Source organism: Hyperolius riggenbachi, chromosome 1, assembly GCF_040937935.1.
Source record: "Hyperolius riggenbachi isolate aHypRig1 chromosome 1, aHypRig1.pri, whole genome shotgun sequence".
Classification (NCBI taxonomy): Eukaryota; Metazoa; Chordata; class Amphibia; order Anura; family Hyperoliidae; genus Hyperolius; species Hyperolius riggenbachi.
The window spans coordinates 257,545,838-257,564,680 of record NC_090646.1 but is presented as its reverse complement, the minus strand read 5'-3'; the positions used below and the strand labels follow the sequence as shown (position 1 = coordinate 257,564,680).

The 18,843-nt window shown below is 43.3% G+C and overlaps 1 protein-coding gene across 3 annotated transcripts in view; it reads left to right on the top strand.

Moving 5' to 3' along the window:
• The window catches only part of PPEF2 (protein phosphatase with EF-hand domain 2), a 51,696-nt gene that overhangs the window by 8,861 nt on the left and 23,992 nt on the right, over positions 1-18,843 (top strand). The window contains exons 3-9 of one of the 3 annotated variants that reach the window (XM_068233267.1): positions 4,795-4,812; positions 5,178-5,201; positions 10,928-11,055; positions 14,600-14,654; positions 15,056-15,231; positions 16,307-16,421; positions 17,998-18,044. In XM_068233267.1, the coding sequence (XP_068089368.1) occupies positions 4,795-4,812; positions 5,178-5,201; positions 10,928-11,055; positions 14,600-14,654; positions 15,056-15,231; positions 16,307-16,421; positions 17,998-18,044 (563 nt within the window). Of the gene's footprint in view, positions 1-4,794; positions 4,813-5,177; positions 5,202-10,927; positions 11,056-14,599; positions 14,655-15,051; positions 15,232-16,306; positions 16,422-17,997; positions 18,045-18,843 lie in introns of those variants that run through there. The other 2 variants (XM_068233274.1, XM_068233282.1) reach the window with 2 other exon arrangements.

Genomic DNA, 18,843 nt, shown 5'->3' with positions numbered 1-18,843 from the left:
AGGGGGCGGTACGAGAGGCGGCACTCGGGCACTGAGTAGGGCAGGCATGAATGTAAATAAATAAAAAAACACACTGCAGTAGCGGTGGTTTTGCGCTCTCTACGCCTGTGGCGCTCCAGGCAATAATTTAGAGTTGCCTGATGGGTGAGACGGCTCTGCAGGTGCACATTGTAATACCCATCACTGCATATACCTACTACCTGTTGTTCACTTCAGTGCACCCACCTACCTACGTGAGCGCACGCATTGTCACTGTGCCTGTCCGGTACCTGTCTGTGTGTGACAGGTGCACATTCTAATACCCATCACTGCATATACCTACCTGTTGTTCACTTCAGTCAGTGCACCCACCTACCTACGTGAGCGCACGTAGTGTCACAGTGCCTGTCCGGTACCTGTTTGTGTGTGACAGGTGCACATTGTAATACCCATCACTGCATATACCTACTACCTGTTGTTCACTTCAGTGCACCCACCTACCTACATGAGCACACGCAGTGTCACTGTGCCTGTCCGGTACCTGTCTGTGTGTGACAGGTGCACATTGTAATAACCATCACTGCATATACCTACCTGCTGTTCACTTCAGTCAGTGCACCCACCTACCTACGTGAGCGCACGCAGTGTCACTGTGCCTGTCCGGTACCTGTCTGTGTGTGACAGGTGCACATTGTAATACCCATCACTGCATATACCTACCTGTTGTTCACTTCAGTCAGTGCACCCACCTACCTACGTGACCACACGCAGTGTCACTGTGCCTGTCCGGTACCTGTCTGTGTGTGACAGGTGCACATTGTAATACCCATTACTTCATATACCTACTACCTGTTGTTCACTTCTGTGCACCCACCTACGTACGTGAGCGCACGCAGTGTCACTGTGCCTGTCCAGTACCTGTCTGTGTGTGACAGGTGCACATTGTAATACCCATCACTGCATATACCTACCTGTTGTTCACTTCAGTCAGTGCACCCACCTACCTACGTAAGCGCACATAGTGTCACTGTGCACATTGTAATACCCATTACTGCATATACCTACTACCTGTTGTTCACTTCAGTGCACCCACCTACCTACGTGAGTGCACGCAGTGTGATATACCACTCCGTGCATACCTGTTAACTGCACCTGTGTGACTGCACATTGTATTACTCAAGTCAGTGCATACCTTTCACTTCATCCCCCGCCGATATGGACAAAATGGACAAAACAGGTAGAGGCAGAGGGAGAGGCAGACCCAGAGGAAGGCCACCCGGCAGGTATGTGCGAGGTCGTGCTGATGTGATTTTGTGCGGCCCTGGACCAAAGTACAGTGCTCAGAAGAAGGCACGTCCCATCAACTCCCAAGATTGTCAGGACGTGGGTGACTATTTAACACAGAACACCTCATCTTCCGCAGCCACCAACGAAGCTGGGCAGGATGATTATGATGATGACGATGATACGGATCCCACGTACAGTATGTTCCCAATAGAGGAGATGAACAGGAGGACAGTTCAGAGGGGGAATCAGAGTGGAAAAGGAGGAGACGAGTTCCTGAAAGAAGCAGGGGGAGCTCGTCATCAGAAACAGCTGGTGGCAGCGTCCGGTGCCATGTATCGCCACCTATGTACAGCCAGCCAACATGCCCTTCAACATCAGCTGCTGATGCTACCATAGTGCCATCACCCCAGGGGGGCTTATTGGTTTGGAAATTTTTTAATGTGTTTGCCTCAGATCGGAGCAATGCCATCTGTTCTCTCTGCCTCCAAAAATTGAGCCGTGGAAAGGCCAACACTCACGTAGGGACAAGTGCCTTACGAAGGCACATGGAGAGAAGGCACAAACTGCAATGGGAAGAGCACCTGAGCGAAAGCAGCACACAAAAGAAAAGCCACCCTTCTCCTACTCTTCCTCTTTCAGATGCATCATCTTCAGCCGCTTTCTCCCTTGCACCTTCACAGCCATCCTCCTCCACTCTGCCTCTGACCTTGAGCGGTTCCTGCTCCTCTGCCCATAGCAGCCAGGTGTCTGTGAAGGAAATCTTTGAGCGGAAGAAGCCAATTTCTGCCAGTCACCCCCTTGCCCGGTGTCTGACAGCTAGCTTGGCGGAACTGTTAGCTCGCCAGCTGTTACCATATCAGCTGGTGGGCTCTGAGGCCTTCCGTAAATTTGTGGCTATTGGGACACAGCAGTGGAAGATGCCAGGCTGCAATTATTTCTCTAAAAAGGCGATACCCAAACTGTACCGTGAAGTTGAGAGGCAAGTGGTGTCATCTCTGGCACACAGCGTTGGGTAAAGGGTACACCTGACCACAGATTTGGTCTGTCAAGCACGGTCAGGGCAGGTTCATTAATTACACAGCCCATTGGGTCAACCTGGTGACCGCTGACAAGCAGGGAGTACGTGGCTGTGCAGCGGACCAACTTGTGACACCTCCACGGCTTGCAGGGAGGCCTCCTGCCACCTCCTCTCCTCCTGCTACATCCTCTTCACTGTCGTCATCCTCCTCCTCCTTGGCTGAGTGGCAGTTCAACTCTACTGGTGCTGCAATCTCCTCTCCAGCTACACAGCCCCAGCTCCCCAGGGCCTATGCTGCATGCCAGGTACAACGGTGTCATGCCATCTTAGACATGTCTTGCCTCAAAGCGGAGAGTCACACTGGAGCAGCTCTCCTGGCTGCTCTTAATAAACAGGTGGATCAGTGGCTGACCCAGCACCAGCTGGAGATCGGCAACGTGGTGTGTGACAACGGCAGCAATCTCATTTCCGCCTTGAATTTGAGAAAGCTGACACATGTACCCTGCATGGCACATGTGCTGAATCTAGTCATTCAAAGATTTGTGTCAAAATACCCAGGCTTAGAGGACGTCCTGAAGCAGGCCAGGAAGTTGTGTGGGCATTTCAGGCGGTCTTACACGGCCATGGAACACTTTGCCGAGATTCAGCGGAGAAACAAGTTGTTGGTGAGACGCCTCATTTGCGATAGCCCGACTCGCTGGAATTCGACCCTCCTTAGGTTCTCTCACCTGCTAGAACAGGAGAAAGCCATCACCCAGTACCTCTACAATTTCAGTAGAAGGACACAATCTGGGGAGATGGGGATGTTCTGGCCCAACAACTGGACACTCATGCGAAATGCATGCAGGCTCATGCGGCCGTTTGAGGAGGTGAATAACCTGGTGAGTCGCAGCGAAGGCACCATCAGCGACTTCATCCCGTACGCTTACTTCCTGGAGCGTGCTATGCGTAGAGTGGTGGATCAAGCTGTGGAGGAGCGTGAAGAGGAACAGTTACGGGAGGAAGCGTTGTGGGATCAATTCGCATCAGAACCAGATGTTTCCTCAACACCTGTGGCAGCACAGAGGGGGGAGGAGGAGGAAGAGTCGTGTGGGGAAGAGGAGTCAGACTCGGATGATGAGGAAGGTGTTTCTTTGGAGGAGGAGGAGGCGGCGGCAAAAGGACAACCGCAGCAGGCGTCGCAGGGGGCTTGTGCTAATTAAGGTTCCCTTATTATTGTTTGTGGCTGGGGGGAGGAGAAGGACTTAACTGATGTCACTGAAGGAAGAGCAAGAGGAGATGGATAGTACGTCTGGATCCAACTTTGTGCAGATGGCGTCTTTCATGCTTTCCAGCCTGTTGAGGGACCCCGTATAAAAAAACTCAAGGGGAATGAGCTGTACTGGGTGGCCACACTACTAGACCCTCGGTATAGGCACAAAGTGGCGGGCATGTTACCAACTCACCTGAAGGCAGAAAGGATGCAGCACATGCAGAATAAGCTGGCAACTATGCTTTACAATGCGTTTAAGGGTGATGTCACAGCACAACGCAATAAAGGTAGCACTGCTAGTTATCCTCCTCCCATGTCCACTCAGGCAAGGACAGGACGCTCCAGCGATCTCATGGGGATGTCGGACATGCGGACATTCTTTAGTCCAACCCCTTGCCTTAGCACTTCCGGATCCACCCTCCACCAATGCCTGGACCGGCAGGTAGCCGACTACCTGGCCTTAAGTGTGGATGTAGACACTGTGAGCAGCGATGAACCCTTGGACTACTGGGTGCGCAGGCTTGACCTGTGGCCAGAGCTGTCCCAATTTGCCATCCAACTTCTGTCTTGCCCTGCCTCAAGCGTCCTATCAGAAAGGACCTTCAGCGAAGCTGGAGGCATTGTCACTGAGAAGAGAAGTCGCCTAAGTCACAAAAGTGTTCAGTACCTCACCTTTATCAAAATGAATGAGGCATGGATCCCGGAGGCCTACTGCCCGCCAAGACTAAGTCAGTCCCTACACACAGCATCTCTGCCTGCATGCCATGTGACTGCCTGCCCCAAGACTAAGTCACTCCCCACACAGCACCTCTGCCCGCAGGCCGCTTGACTGCCTTCTCCGCCACCACCAACAGAGTCCAGGACTCCAGGTGGATTCCTGAATTTTAAGGGCGCTGCTAGCAGCGGCCGCTATACTAATTTTTCTGGTGCATGTACATGCCTGCCTAATTTTTCTGTCTGCACTGTGGCTGCAACAACAAAACAAAAGGCATGTACATGTGCCAATTCCCCTTCGTGATCATCACCTTGCCGCGGTGAAGGGGCTTGCGTATCACAATGAAGTATTGGTGTGACGCGGTCCTAAAGTGATTAAGACTAGGACCTGAGATTCAATTCTTTATCTCACCAGTTTATTTCCCCTTCCAGTTTGCTTTAACACATTGGCTCCACTAATATTATAACCTTTGTTGCAAGAACATTTTAAGATAATTAATATAAAACATTTCATGTGTAACTTTTAATTTCTTTTATTTCACAGGCCGCTCTATCAATCAAGGTATGAATGCATGTTCCTAACTACTTTTCAAATAAACAATATAACAAATAAACATTTTATTAGACAGCATTCATATAGCGTGCACACAAATTTGTTTTGACTTTCGGCCGGGGGGGTCCTCTCTTTTGCTTTTCCCACTGGTTTTCAAAACATGACTTCAATTAAGACTGCTAGAAACCTGGCCAGTACGTGGCACAGAATAACCCAGAATAGCCTTAAAATTCATGGCTATTCTGGGTTATTCTTCTGTGCCACCTACTTTATGTTTTGAAACCATCGTTGTTTTACACCATTTAGTCAGTAGTACGGTATGTTTATTTAGTATGGAAAATAAAATAAGATGATTCTTTATAATTGGATTACAGGTTCTATGGCACCAGCAGGAACAGGTAAGTTCTATGTCTTTATAGAAAATTATAGAGGAAATACATAAATAAAAACGTGTTTCCTTACTCTTTGTTGGCTATACAGTTATCCTACTAGTTTTTGGTGCCCATGAACGGTGCAATTTTTAGCGAAATACCTTATTTTCAATAAGATCATTTAGACAGGAAGAAAATTGTACTTATTTGATCCACAGCACTAAAGAGTCCAACTAGCAATCATTTCAAAGCCAATTACGATTGTATCTATAAAAAAATCTGCCATGCCGATCAACCATTTCTTTAAAGAGTAACTGTTAGCCCCAAAAATGAAATTTAAATCTCTATTGCAATGTTTTATTTACTTTTTAAGGGAGCCAAAAAGGCAATGCAGAAGTTAAAAATCAATCTAATTTTTTTACTATGTAGCCTTTTCCCCAGGACGCAAAGCCGCATAACAGATACTGCTGAGCATGCAGAGCATGCCCATGTCTGCCCGACCCCCCTCTCCCCCCCAGGACCAGGTGCCGATATATTCTCACCCCAAACAGCTGACCGCTCTGACACGGAGAGAGAGCAGGAGCACTTCCAGCGCCGCCACCGCAGAGCAGCCGCCGCCGTGCATCTCTCTCCTGCTCGTGATTCAATCACATGTGACTCGGCGGCGGCTGCTCTGCGTTGGCGGCGCTGGAAGTGCTCCCACTCTCTCTCCGTGTCAGAGCGGTCAGCTGCTTGGGGTGAGAATATATCGGCACCTGGTCCTGGGGGGAGAGGGGGGTCGGGCAGACATGGGCATGCTCTGCATGCTCAGCAGTATCTGTTATGCGGCTTTGCGTCCTGGGGAAAAGGCTACATAGTAAAAAAATTAGATTGATTTTTAACTTCTGCATTGCCTTTTTGGCTCCCTTAAAAAGTAAATAAAACATTGCAATAGAGGTTTAAATTTCATTTTTGGGGCTAACAGTTACTCTTTAAGGAAACGATCAATAATGTTCATGATTGATTGGGCCCACTAGCTTGTTTTCATACAATGCAATTTGAATAATCTAGTAAAAAAAATAAACATTAACTAAAAATTGTACTTGTAATGGGCACCTTTAGTCATGTCATTTGTGTAAAAATCACAAGCACCCCAGTTCACAGTACAGCAGTGCTGGGGGCTGCCATTGCATGTGTGTGTTATATAATGTTCATTGAAAATGCTCTTCAAAGATGAAAATTATCTCTCCTCAAATCACAGTCACAGTTTGTGTTTGGTCAGACTTAACTACTGCAATTACTGATCAAAGAACAATATGGAAAGCTGCTGTGGCAGTGGCAATATAAATTATACGCCTTGTGAGCAAAGTGAAAGTCAATTAACAGTCGCATGCTACTAGTCACTGCTTTACACAAACGTTCTGGCTTCGATGACTGAATGCATGAGTGCTCTATTTGTTTTTATGGTATCTGTGCTTGTGGGTCTGCCGAGATACAGATTTTAGATAATGTGCCAAGACAATAAAGATATTAAATTTTTGATGGCAGTTCGTCATACCTTATTTCTTTATTATGTCTATTATTCCTTGGAGAAACTTTTTAGTAAATATAGATACAGATCCCTTTGGCCCTTTAGGATCAGCCACTTGGTACTGTATCTGAGGAAGCGGACATTAGATCCACCAAACGCATAATCATGGTGTCAATAACATCTTTTCAGTTACATGTGGCCATTATTTTTTTCAGAGGAATATTTTGCATACTCTCCCTTTAAGGCTGGTTTCACAGTGGGACGTTACAGGCGCACGTTAGAGCAGCCTGTAACGCAGCCCACCGCACAGTAATAAAAAATCAATGGGGCTGTTCACAATGCCCACGTTGCGTTACATTGTAACGCTGCGTCACAAGGCAACGTACTGCATGCAGTACTTTAGACGCGGCTGAGCCGCGTTAGACTGCTTGCACATGCTCAGTAACGTTGGGGAGGAGCGGAGAGCGCCCAGGCACATGGCTAATTAATATGTACTGCACGTTGTGACGTGCAGTGTTTACTTCCTGGAGCGGCCGCTCTGTGCGGCGATTGGCCGGCGGGACCACGTGATGCCGCATGCGCACAAGAGTGCGCATCACGTCATCACTGACGCCAGAGTGAGCTGCACAACGCGGCTCACTCTGACGTCCAGATCCAGCACCACCAGGAGTTCCGTTAGGGGGGCGTTATGCGACCTTAACGCCCCCTCTAACGCAACGTCCTGGTGTGAAATTAGCCTAAACCTTTAAAATATGTTAACCCATACCCATTCACTTCCTAGCTACTGCTTTCAGTTTGGATTAAACAGTTGTTTGTTCCTAGAAGTTCTTATGATGTGGCTAATCTGCGGGAGCAGAGAGGAAATTTTGACTATAGTTCCACTTTAAGGTATATTTTACCAATAGCCTTGCACCTGATGGCAGAGGAGGGAGGTTTCCCTTGGTCTGTGACTGGTTAATATATTTTATTTTATGTGAATATTTCAGCAAAACGATTGAGATTTGAAGGTGCACTTTAGTAATGCATAAAATAAAGTATTTTTCTTTTTCTGCAAAAATGGTGCAAATTTCATTTTGCAATACAGTCTGCATTTCCAAAACGTATTGTAAAAACTGAGCTGAAGAAGAAATGTCTTTAACTGGAGGGGAGGAGGCGCCCCCAAATTGTCTCGGCAGCCATCTGTTTAGCTGTATATACAGTATATAAATTCAAATGCATTCTCTTAGTACATCACTTCCTTGAGCTTACTGACATAATATACTGTACACCAACTGTGTCACTGTGTAAGTTAAGCTTAAAGAGGAACTCCAGTGAAAATTATGTAATAAAAAATGCTTCATTTTTTTACAATAATTATGTATAAATGATTTAGTCAGTGTTTGCTCATTGTAAAAGCTTTCCTATTCCTAATTTACATTCTGACATTTATGACATGGTGACATTTTTACTGCTGGCAGGTGATGTCACTGGAAGTAGTTGCTGCTTGCTTTTTTGGCACCTGGAACAGCTGTAAACAGCTATTCCCCACAATGCAACAAGGTTCACAGACAGGAAACTGCCAGGAGTACCATGGTCCTTACAGTTTCCTGTGGGAGGGGTTTCACCACAATATTAGCCATACAGAGCCCCCTGATGAGCCGTTTGTGAAAAGGAAAAGATTTCTCATGTAAAAGGGGTATCAGCTACTGATTGGGATGAAGTTCAATTCTTGGTCACGGTTTCTCTTTAAGTGTAACTTGCAAGGCCTGCACACCAGAATTGCTGTTTTCTTTTCATCTATTTTATTATTTCCCTGATTAAACTAACATCAGATCTTATGACATTACCCCAGAAAAGGATTAAGGCCCAGTGCACACCGAGCGGTTTTTGGAGCGATCCGCCGGCCGCATCCGCCTCTAAAAACGATTGGCTAATGTATTGCAATGGGATGGTGCACACCGGCGGTTTGCGGTTTTTGCCAAGCCGCAAACGCGCCTCCTGCTGCGCGTTTGCGGTTTTCGGAAGCGTTTCGTCCTCAATGTAAAGTATAGGAAAAACGCAAACCGCTCTGAAAAACGCTAGTTCAGAGCGGTTTGCCAGGCATTTTTGTTACAGAAGCTGTTCAGTAACAGCTTTTACTGTAACAATATGTGTAATCTGCTACACAAAAACGCACCCAGAACCTCTAGGTATGTTTAGAAAACCTCTCTAAACATACCTAGAATCGCTCTGAAATCAGCTCCCAAAACCGCTAGCGTATTGCGGATCTGCTAGCGGTTTTGGTGTGCACTGGGCCTAAGGCCTGGTGCACACCAGAGGAGTTTTTCTGAGCGTTTTGAGTTTTTAAATCTGCTGCTAATGTTATCCTATGTTATCCTATGTGTCTGTGCACACTGGAGCATTGAGGTTTTGTAAAAAAAACCCATAGCATTACATTGGGAAGAGCTTTTGAAACCTCTAAAAGCTCTTCCCAATGTAATGCTATGGGTTTTTTTTACAAAACCTCATTGCTCCAGTGTGCACAGACACATAGGATAACATTAGCAGCAGATTTAAAAACTCAAAACGCTCAGAAAAACTCCTCTGGTGTGCACCAGGCCTAAGATGCAATGGGGTCCTAGGCAAGATAGCAGTTTTTGCCCACCAATGATGATCACCTGGCTTTTTTTTTTGGTAAGATTTGGTGAGGGCTAGCATCCGCCAGGCCCATAGAATCTCTCCAGGCCCCAAGCAACTTCCTAGGTTTGCCAAATGGATGATCCAGCTCTGCTTTACCCTAGTAATTACAGTCATCATTTATTATCCATAAACAAAAACAAAATCCGTGAAAAAAGACCAAATCAAATATCATATTAAATTTCTTTTATAGCATGTTATTGAACAAAATGAGTCCCATAAATCTGATACTCAAATTTTCCATAGTTTCCTGTAACTGCACAGGTCAGCCAGTTCCTCCAGACTTTTTTATTAAAAAAAATATTGTTAAACATGCAAACCGATGTGTACATTGGATCTGTACACCTTTTCTAAGCAATCTGTGCACCCTAGAAGATATACTGCATGTAGCCAACTTACTAGGTTAAATAAAAAAAAAACAGACCGAAGAAGAGTCCATAGAGAAGTGAGTATTATAACAAAATCAACAGCCTCTAAACCCACTCTTGTTTCATGTATAATGCTTAAAGGGGCACTACAGCGAAAAACTGTAAAATTTAAAATATGTGCAAACATATACAAATAAGAAGTACATTTTTTTCCAGAGTAAAATGAGCCATAAATTACTTTTCTCCTATGTTGCTGTCACTTACAGTAGGCAGTAGAAATATGACAGAAGTGACAGGTTTTGGACTAGTCCATCTCTTTAAAGGGGATTCTCAGGGATATATTTATTTTCAAAAGCACTTAGTGAATAGCAGTTGCTCTGTCCAATTGCCAAAAATGTGTAGGGAGCAGGGAGGCTGGCCAGCATTCTTGTTTAAATCCTTTTTAGGGAATATCTTTATAAAGAATAAAAGCCTTGCTGAGAATCCCCTATGAAGAGATGGACTAGTCCAAAACCTGTCACTTCTGTCAGATTTATACTGCCTATTGTAAGTGACAGCATTATAGGAGAAAAGTAATTTATGGCTTATTTTACTCTGTAAAAAATGTACTTCTTATTTGTATATGTTTGCACATATTTTAAATGTTACAGTTTTTCGCTGTAGTGCCCCTTTAAGGCTAAGTTTACACCATGTATATCGCATAAAGCCTGCGCTACAAAGCTAGCACAAAGCAGTGCACAGCAAGTACGTTACATTGTGCCGTTATTTTCATTGCATGAAGAATGAATATGTAATGTGCTTGTTTTAGCACAATGTGCAGAAGAAAGTGCATAGGCATAATGTGGTCTGTTACAATGCAGAGGTGTGAACATGCCCATACAATTGTATGGGAAGTGTGTTGACATATGGCACAGCGCAACGTAATGTGCATAGTGTGCAAATACCCAAAGTGTCCAGATGTAATAAAACAAAGAGAAAAAATCATCCAAGAGTTACGTATGGGAAGCAATGAAACTTATTGCATCAACTGCATGGAATATTCACTCTCCCTAAATTGCAATTTTTATGAAAGGCTCCCCGCTCAAACCCTCACCCCCACGCACAAATCTTAAAGAATAATGATGGAAAACTAATGTGTATGACCAGCATAACCTTGATTTTCCAATATTCATAATGGTGATTTTACACTCATTAATAAGGACTATTCTTAAATTATTTAGCTTTCAAGTCAGCAGTCCTCATTCAGCGTTGGTATCGGCGCTATGTGGCTCAGCTGGAGATGAGAAGGAGGTATACTTGGTCTATCTTCCAATCCATAGAATACACTGGGGAGCAAGACCAAATCAAGGTAATACAATCTGATAACAGAAACTGAACTATTCCATGTTATACAAGAGATTTTTCCATTATATTATGTAATGCATTATGTTAAAATAGTGCATATTTGGGAACTTGCGATGTATAAATTGCCTTTCCAGCATTGCTAAATCATGCTGATTTGTCTTTCTTACTATGCTAAGAAGTCCATTGAAGTGATACTTTTGATACAAATACAAAAAAGTTTCAAATAAAAAAAAATAGTGTTAGAGAAAAATGTACATATATAAATAGAATTTTAATCGAAATACTGCCACTGTTTGTTCTAGACCATACATGCCAAAGTCCGTCCCGTGGGCCAAATCTGGCCCTCTGAGCCATTACATTTGGCCCCCCAAGTAGTTTCCCAACTTTGCATTATGTTTGGCCCGCTCTAGACCACCAGGGAAGCTATATTGGAGGTGAAGCCCTACAACACAAGGGAAGCCATATGGGGGAGGTAGCAGGAAAGCACTAAACACTAGGGAACTGTATAAGGGAGGGTGGGGGCCTTTAGACACCAGGAAACTGTATAAGGGAGGGAAGACCACTAGACACCAGGTAACTGTATAGAGGAGGCAGGAGCACTAGACACCAGAGAACTGTATAGGGGTGGTTGGGGTCCTCTAGACACCAGGGAACTGTATAGGGGAGGTTGGGGGCCTCTAGACACCAGGGAACTGTATAGGGGAGGGAGGACCACTAGACACCAGGAAACCGTATAGGGGAGGGAGGAGCAATAGACACCAGGGAACTGTATAGGAGTGTTTGAGGGCCTCTAGACACCAGGGAACTGTATAAGGGAGGGAGGACCACTAGACACCAGGGAACTGTATAGGGGCTGGAGGGGGGGGGGTCATTGGACTCCTGAGAACTTCAGAAGGGAGGAAGGTGACCAGTAGACATTAAGGTTGGCCCGCGGGTAGACATGACTAAATGACTTTACAGCCAAATAAGTAAAGTAGCCATACATCGGCCGTTTTTTAATCGATCAACTGGGTGATCAACTACTACAGTGTGGTTGATTGAAAGTCAATTGACTAGTGGTCCACACAATATAAGCAATTTCCTATACGATTCACCTTCATTAATCGATCTGACTGATGTAGTGCCTCCATCCTCTGAATTCAAAAATCGATTCTGTGTCGATCCAAATCATATGAACAGTAGCCGATTCCTGTGCAATTGACCAATATTTTCCATCCTACTCGATCAACTTAATTGGTTGATTTGACCAGATATCGACCAGTTTCCATCCATCGAATCGAATGGACAATCGACCCGCAAAATCGCCTGATTTAGGGCCACCTGTACATAGACATGAATAGCAATGATGTTATTTGATTTTAACAGCAGAGCCTGTGTATACTCCCAGCTGTTCTGTCTCTGCACCCACCACCCGATGTCTCTACCCTAATTCCATGGTCACAGCACTATGTTTGTACCATTGCTGATGCAATAAACAATGTGGCTTAGATGAAGCCCAGCTCATGTAACTTCTCAGTAACAGAGGTAGCAGATTGCGGGTGTTAGGTGTTCTGTGGTCACAGGGAAACACTGGCTGGTATCCATTCCACACTCCTCCTTGCCTGCTTTAATGCAGATAATCATGGGATTGGGGAGTTTGGACAGAAACCAGAGAACTGTTCTGTCCTCCCCCAAAAATGCCTCAACAGAAGAAGGATCTACAAGACCCAACCAGCCAGGTACTTTCAATATATTTGTTGTAGCAAGTAGAGATGTGCAATGGACAAGGAAGTGCATTGCTCATTAAGGCAACTTGATTATCACATGCATTACAAAATAGGAGTCTGACCATGTGCAATCTATATACGGTAAACAAACGTGCTTACTGATGGTGCTGTATTGTCTAGGAAGCAGATATTTTAAGATGAATGTGCCTCCTCATCTTATCATTATCATCATTTACTTAGCAGTAATCCTTAATAATGCCTTGATGACCCAGATTTCCAGGTATGATTCATTCGAGAGACCTTAATCTTGTCAACACACTACTAAGCTTAGTTTTAAAAAGAAAGTACTGATACTGTCAGTTTCATTTAATTGCTATTTTTCATTAAACGATTGCAAGTATAAAGTGAAATCTAAGTATTCAAGATGAAGTTATCAAATGCATTTCTGGCAAATGTTGACTTAAAAATGATGCAGGGGAGGTCTGCATAGAAAAGTGATTGAAGTTAAAGGACAAGTGACCTGAGAAGGATATAGGGGCTGCCACAGTTATTTCCTTTTAAACAATGCACATTGCCTGGCTTTCCTGCTGATCCTCTGCCTCTTTTTAGTCATAACCCTGAACAAGCATGCATATCAGATGTTTGATTTGTTCACTTGCATTTGCATTCTTGTTTCAAGTGTGTGAACCTCCAGACATTACTGATGCAGGAAAGCTCAGCAGGATGCCAGGCAACTGGTATTGTTTAAAAGGGAATACGGTAAATATGGCAGCCTATATTCAATGCCAAGCTGCTGCAGCTAAAGCTAATAAAACTTTGGGATGCATCAAAAGGGAAATAAAAATGGATGGAAGGTCTCACTTACCAAGAAAGGTTAGATAAACTGGGGTTATTTAGTCTAGAGAAAAGACGCCTTAGAGAGGATCTAATTAACTTGTATAAATACATCAGAGGGCAATATGAAAGTTTGGCGGATTAGCTTTTTGTCCCTAGGCCTTCACAAAGGACTAGCGGACATGATCTGTGCATGGAGGAAAAACGTTTTAGCCATTTATTTAGGAAAGGGTTCTTTACTGTAAGAGTGATTAAGATGTGGCACACATTGCAACAGGAAGTAGTTATGGCAAATTCTATATCTGCATTTAAAGGGAGCTTAGATGCTTTCCTTGCATTGAAAGACATCCATGGCTATAATTACTAGGTAATGCCCAGTGGTGTTGATCCAGGGATTTTATTTGATTGCCATCTGGAGTCGGGAAGGAATTTTTTCCCCTTTGGGGCTAATTGGACCATGACTTGTAAGGGTTTTTTGCCTTCCTCTGGATCAACAGGGATATGTGAGGGATCAGGCTGGTGTTGTACTTTGTTCTCTGGTTGAACTTGATAGACGTACAGTATGTCTTTTTTTCAACCCAAATAACGATGTAACTATATATATATCCCTCTCAGGTTAGTTGTTTTTTTAAAGAAGATATGTCATGTTTCAGTGACAAATACAATGGACATTTGTAAAAAGGAAATACATAAGGCAGCCTGCATTTCCCTCTCATTACAAGGTCACAGTTTAAACATACAGGCAAAACACAGACGCTGTGTGAAATTTTTACAAGAATAGATTTGTCGGAGAAATTGCAACATATTTACTTTGTAAATAAGGTGAGTTTTTTTGACAAGCACATGGTGAATCAGCAGAAAATGTCAGCTGAACCAGACATTTACCCCTATACAAACAGACTCTATAAAAGGAACAACTGGCACACCAGAATTACATCTAAATGTTTATTTTCCTATTTTCTGCTTATTTTCTCTGAACGTTCTATTTATTTATTTATTTTTATGCAGCTTTATGATTTCTTCAACTTTCTCATGGGCCATTTCACCCCAGACAGCAAGCAAAGTAAGTTGTAAATGTTCTCATTAGAAGAAAAATCAGACTTGTGTCTTTGGGTTATATGGTGGTGATATGGGCTGAGCAAGAAGTGAGAGCTATATGGAGGCTGCCATACTTATTGCCTTTTAAACAATACCAGTTGACTGGCAGTCCTGCTGATCTTTCTGGTCAGTACTGTCTGAATCCCACTCCTCAAACAAGCATACAAAACACCTGATTGGCATGCTTGTTCAGGGTCTATAGCTGAAAGTATTAGGCTTGCCAGACAATAAATACGGCAGCCTCCATATTTCTCTTACTTCAGGTTCCCTTAAACAGTGAGACTTATACAGACGAGCAATACTTGTGAAATTTTTCTTCGAGTCTCTTTAAAACTGTTCTTTCTGTGGCCGTCTAACTTTTGTAAGGGGATTTCATCTGCCGCATGTTCACTGAAGAGGAGACGGTGAAAGACACAGAGCTGGAGAAATACTGTGATTATGAATCTATTGAGGTGCCAGAGACTTACACAGGTCCTAAACTGACCTTCCCTTTAAAGCCAAGTCATGCAGCGGCCTTAGTGGAGGCGTTCAAACAGAAGCAAGTAAGTATAAATTTACACCTAGTTTTTCATTCATTTTAGAAGATAATTTTCGTGTTATGCTGTACTCATTTTGTAAGAGGTCATGACTCCAAATGCTTCTGTGTTGTGTGCAAGCCTTGAGTTCCTGGAGCAAATGTATTTTTTCTGGCTAATGCTAAGGGCCCGTTCTCACTTGGAAGCACAAAATGCTAGCGTTTGAGGGGGTGATTTTACCATGATTAATGCGGTAAAATCAATGTACACTCTTGCGATTTTTGAGCGATCGCAATTAGCGCTTTTTAGCGCTCTAATCGCAATCGCTCTAGAATCACGCTAAAATGTTGCATGTAGTGCGCTTTGCAATTGCCACTATTTGCGAATCACCCGCGATTGGCAGCAATTGCGGCAGGAAGATCTCTCTCTGGCATATAATTAGTATTGCGCTACCACTTTAAAAAGCGCTAGCGCATGCCGGCGATTATTAGAAATCGCCCACTAACCCCCCAATGAGAACGGGCCCTAAACATAAACAGGCTGATTACGGCTCATCATGCCAGGCCAAACAATCCCTCCTCAGTTGATGTGATCAGTTTCTACACCTCACTAAACACTCAATATTGAGCAAAGGCTGGACCCGCACATGCTTTACAGTTTGATGCAGTTTAATGCTATGATTTCCTCACTCCTCTACCAATGACTGAATCAGCCAGAACAATTTTAAATGTATATCTAGCTTAATTGTTTGATTCAAGCACACCTGTAGTAGTGCACAAGTCCATCTCCAAAACACCTCTAATATTGAATTCTGCCTTGGAGTTTCTTGTCCAGAAAAGTGTGTATTGCCGGTCCCATCCACAGTTGTCATTCACTATGGAGTCATTCTTTTCCTGTCCCATCCTACTACGATATGTTTTGAGCTGCCTGTGTAGTAACCAAGCCCTGATACTCACAGCAGATTGGCACTTTCCCCACACAACTCTAGACTTCTTGGCTTTATATCTTATTTGGGATTTCTGGTGTAATTTTAAATAGTAAAAGCAAACAAAAACATTTCTAGATGACACTAGTCTGATTGTCTAACTTTTCCTCCTAGTAGCAGCTCCACGCCCGGTATGTGCTACATCTTTTACATGAGACTCGGAAACATCTCAAACAGCTGCCAAATATCAAACGCATCACAACAAGTTACAGCAAAGAGATCACCATTTGTGGTAAGGCAATACAGCAATAAGTTGCTTTAATATCTTGTCCTTCTATATTTTTCAATCTAACACACACACGCGCGCGCACATATATCTTGCAGTGCTGGGTCCATGATTCTAATCCCAACCAGGGCACTATCTGCATGGAGTTTGTATGTTCTCCCCGTGTCTGCATGGGTTTCCTCCTGACACTCCGGTTTCCTCGCACATCCCAAAAACATACAGATAAGTTAATTGGCTTCTCCCTGAATTGGCCTTAAGGCGCATACACATGCCGGATCTTTTTAAACTCCGGGTCTTCAGACCCGGAGCAGTCGTCCTGACGACAGTTTGCATGTGAGTACAGGCTGTCATCAGGCTGATAAGGCTTATAGTCTGACGACAGCCTGTACTCACATGCAAACTGTCGTCAGAACGACTACCCCACGGGAGGGTCTGATGACCCGTAGTTTAAAAAGATTGGGCGTATGTACGCGCCTTTAGACTGTGGTAGAGATTAGGTTGAGAGTCCCTCTGAGTGACAAGACTATTTTCTCAGTATAGCTCAGCATTATATAAATACTAAGTACTATTTAATAATATATATGTTATGTATTTCCAGAACTCTTACATCTACTGACAGATTTATTATTGATGCAAGAGAAGGTATAATTACAATTGTTAGGTATAATTAAAGCTGCTAAGTCTACAAAAATATTTTAAAATGAGACACTGAACAATAATGAAATGCATTAACTCTACTGATTTAAAGGGGTTCTTTCGCGAAAAAAGTAGGCAGTTAAAAAATGTGACAGATGACAGGTTTTGGGCCAGTCCATCTTTTTAAGGGGGATTCTCAAGGCTTTCTTTGTTTTCAACAGCATTTCCTGAACAACAGTTGCAAAATCTAACTGACATAATAGTGTGCAAGTGATTAGGGAGGCCGGCTGGCATCTTGCTATTTTGGCAGTTAAACTGCTGTTCAGGAAATGCTGTTGAAAACAAAGAAAGCCCTGAGAATCCCCCTTAAAAAGATGGACTGGCCCAAAACCTGTCATCTGTCACATTTTTTAACTGCCTACTTTTTTCGCGAAAGAACCCCTTTAAATTTTGTTTTAAAATTCTGGCAAAATGCTGACAGATTTTTTTTTCAGATTCTATTGACTATATCAGGATTCCAATGGATATATATATATATATATATATATATATATATATATATATATATATATACATACACACCCATATACGATGTTAATATTTGGCTGCATTGTCTTTAAATTGTTCTACCTGAATCAAACTTGCTGGCTAGCTTTCCACAAGCTTCTCACAAGAAGTTGCTGGAATTTGGGCCATTCCGCCATACAAAACTGGTATAATAGGTATAGGTCTGTAACCCTCCTTACTTGCATATATAATTTCTCAGTTCAACATAGTCAGATTAAGGTATATACAAGAGAGTATGTACTTTACTGAAATACTGCTGAAGAGCTCAGTGCTATATAAATACTGTAAATAATAATAGTGATAATGCATGTTGTGTTTTTTTTTTTTACTTATTGCTTGGAATTAACTAATGCTAATGTAATACTTTCTGTTCCACCAGGTGACTTGCATGGGCGACTGGACGATTTGTTTCTGATATTTTACAAGGTGTGTGATAAGAATAAACCTCTTATATGCTGCTGTTGTAAAACAGTATTTAATCACTGAGTTAGACTTCATTTATACAGCAGGAGACATTGGCAGTGCTTCCAAACAGACACTGCACCCAAATTGACTACCTGCAATAGATGTGCAGAGCTCCACCATGTGGACAAAATTACACAACTTGCATTCAAAACAGGTACAGCAAAGGAGGGCGTTAGCTTCAGTATAAATAATATGTGCACAAATTATTCCCTACTAGACTTCCCCGCGGCGATGACGGGCCCTCGCGTGGAAGACCTACCGCTAGTCTAACGATAAAAACATAATTTTGTTCCTAGTGCTGCTAATCACAAAATGGTATACACATTTCTTCAGACATCAAACAAATGAAAGTGCTCATAGGCTACAACTGAAATGTAGACCAACAGAGGCATGCAGAGCCCCACAGGGGCTAAATACATGCCTTGAATGCAAATCAGATGCAAATTATGTACTAGTCCCTAATCTAAAATTTGAATGCAAATTGAAGCACATGGATGCAGCTAGCCATAAGTATACTTACATGAGTTTTGTACAGCAGGTGACATTGGCAGCGCTTCCAAACAGAGGCTGCACCCGAACTGACTACCTGCAATAGATGTGCTCATTTGTAGCAGATTGTCCCAGCAGTTGGTGGTGACACAGTTTGGGGTTACTTACATTACTTACATTATAAGCTTTCTAAGTCTCTACTGACTTTTAAACATGCTTTCACTTAAAACACAGAGTCGTTCTACCTTAGTGGCCCTCCTTAGCAATGTAC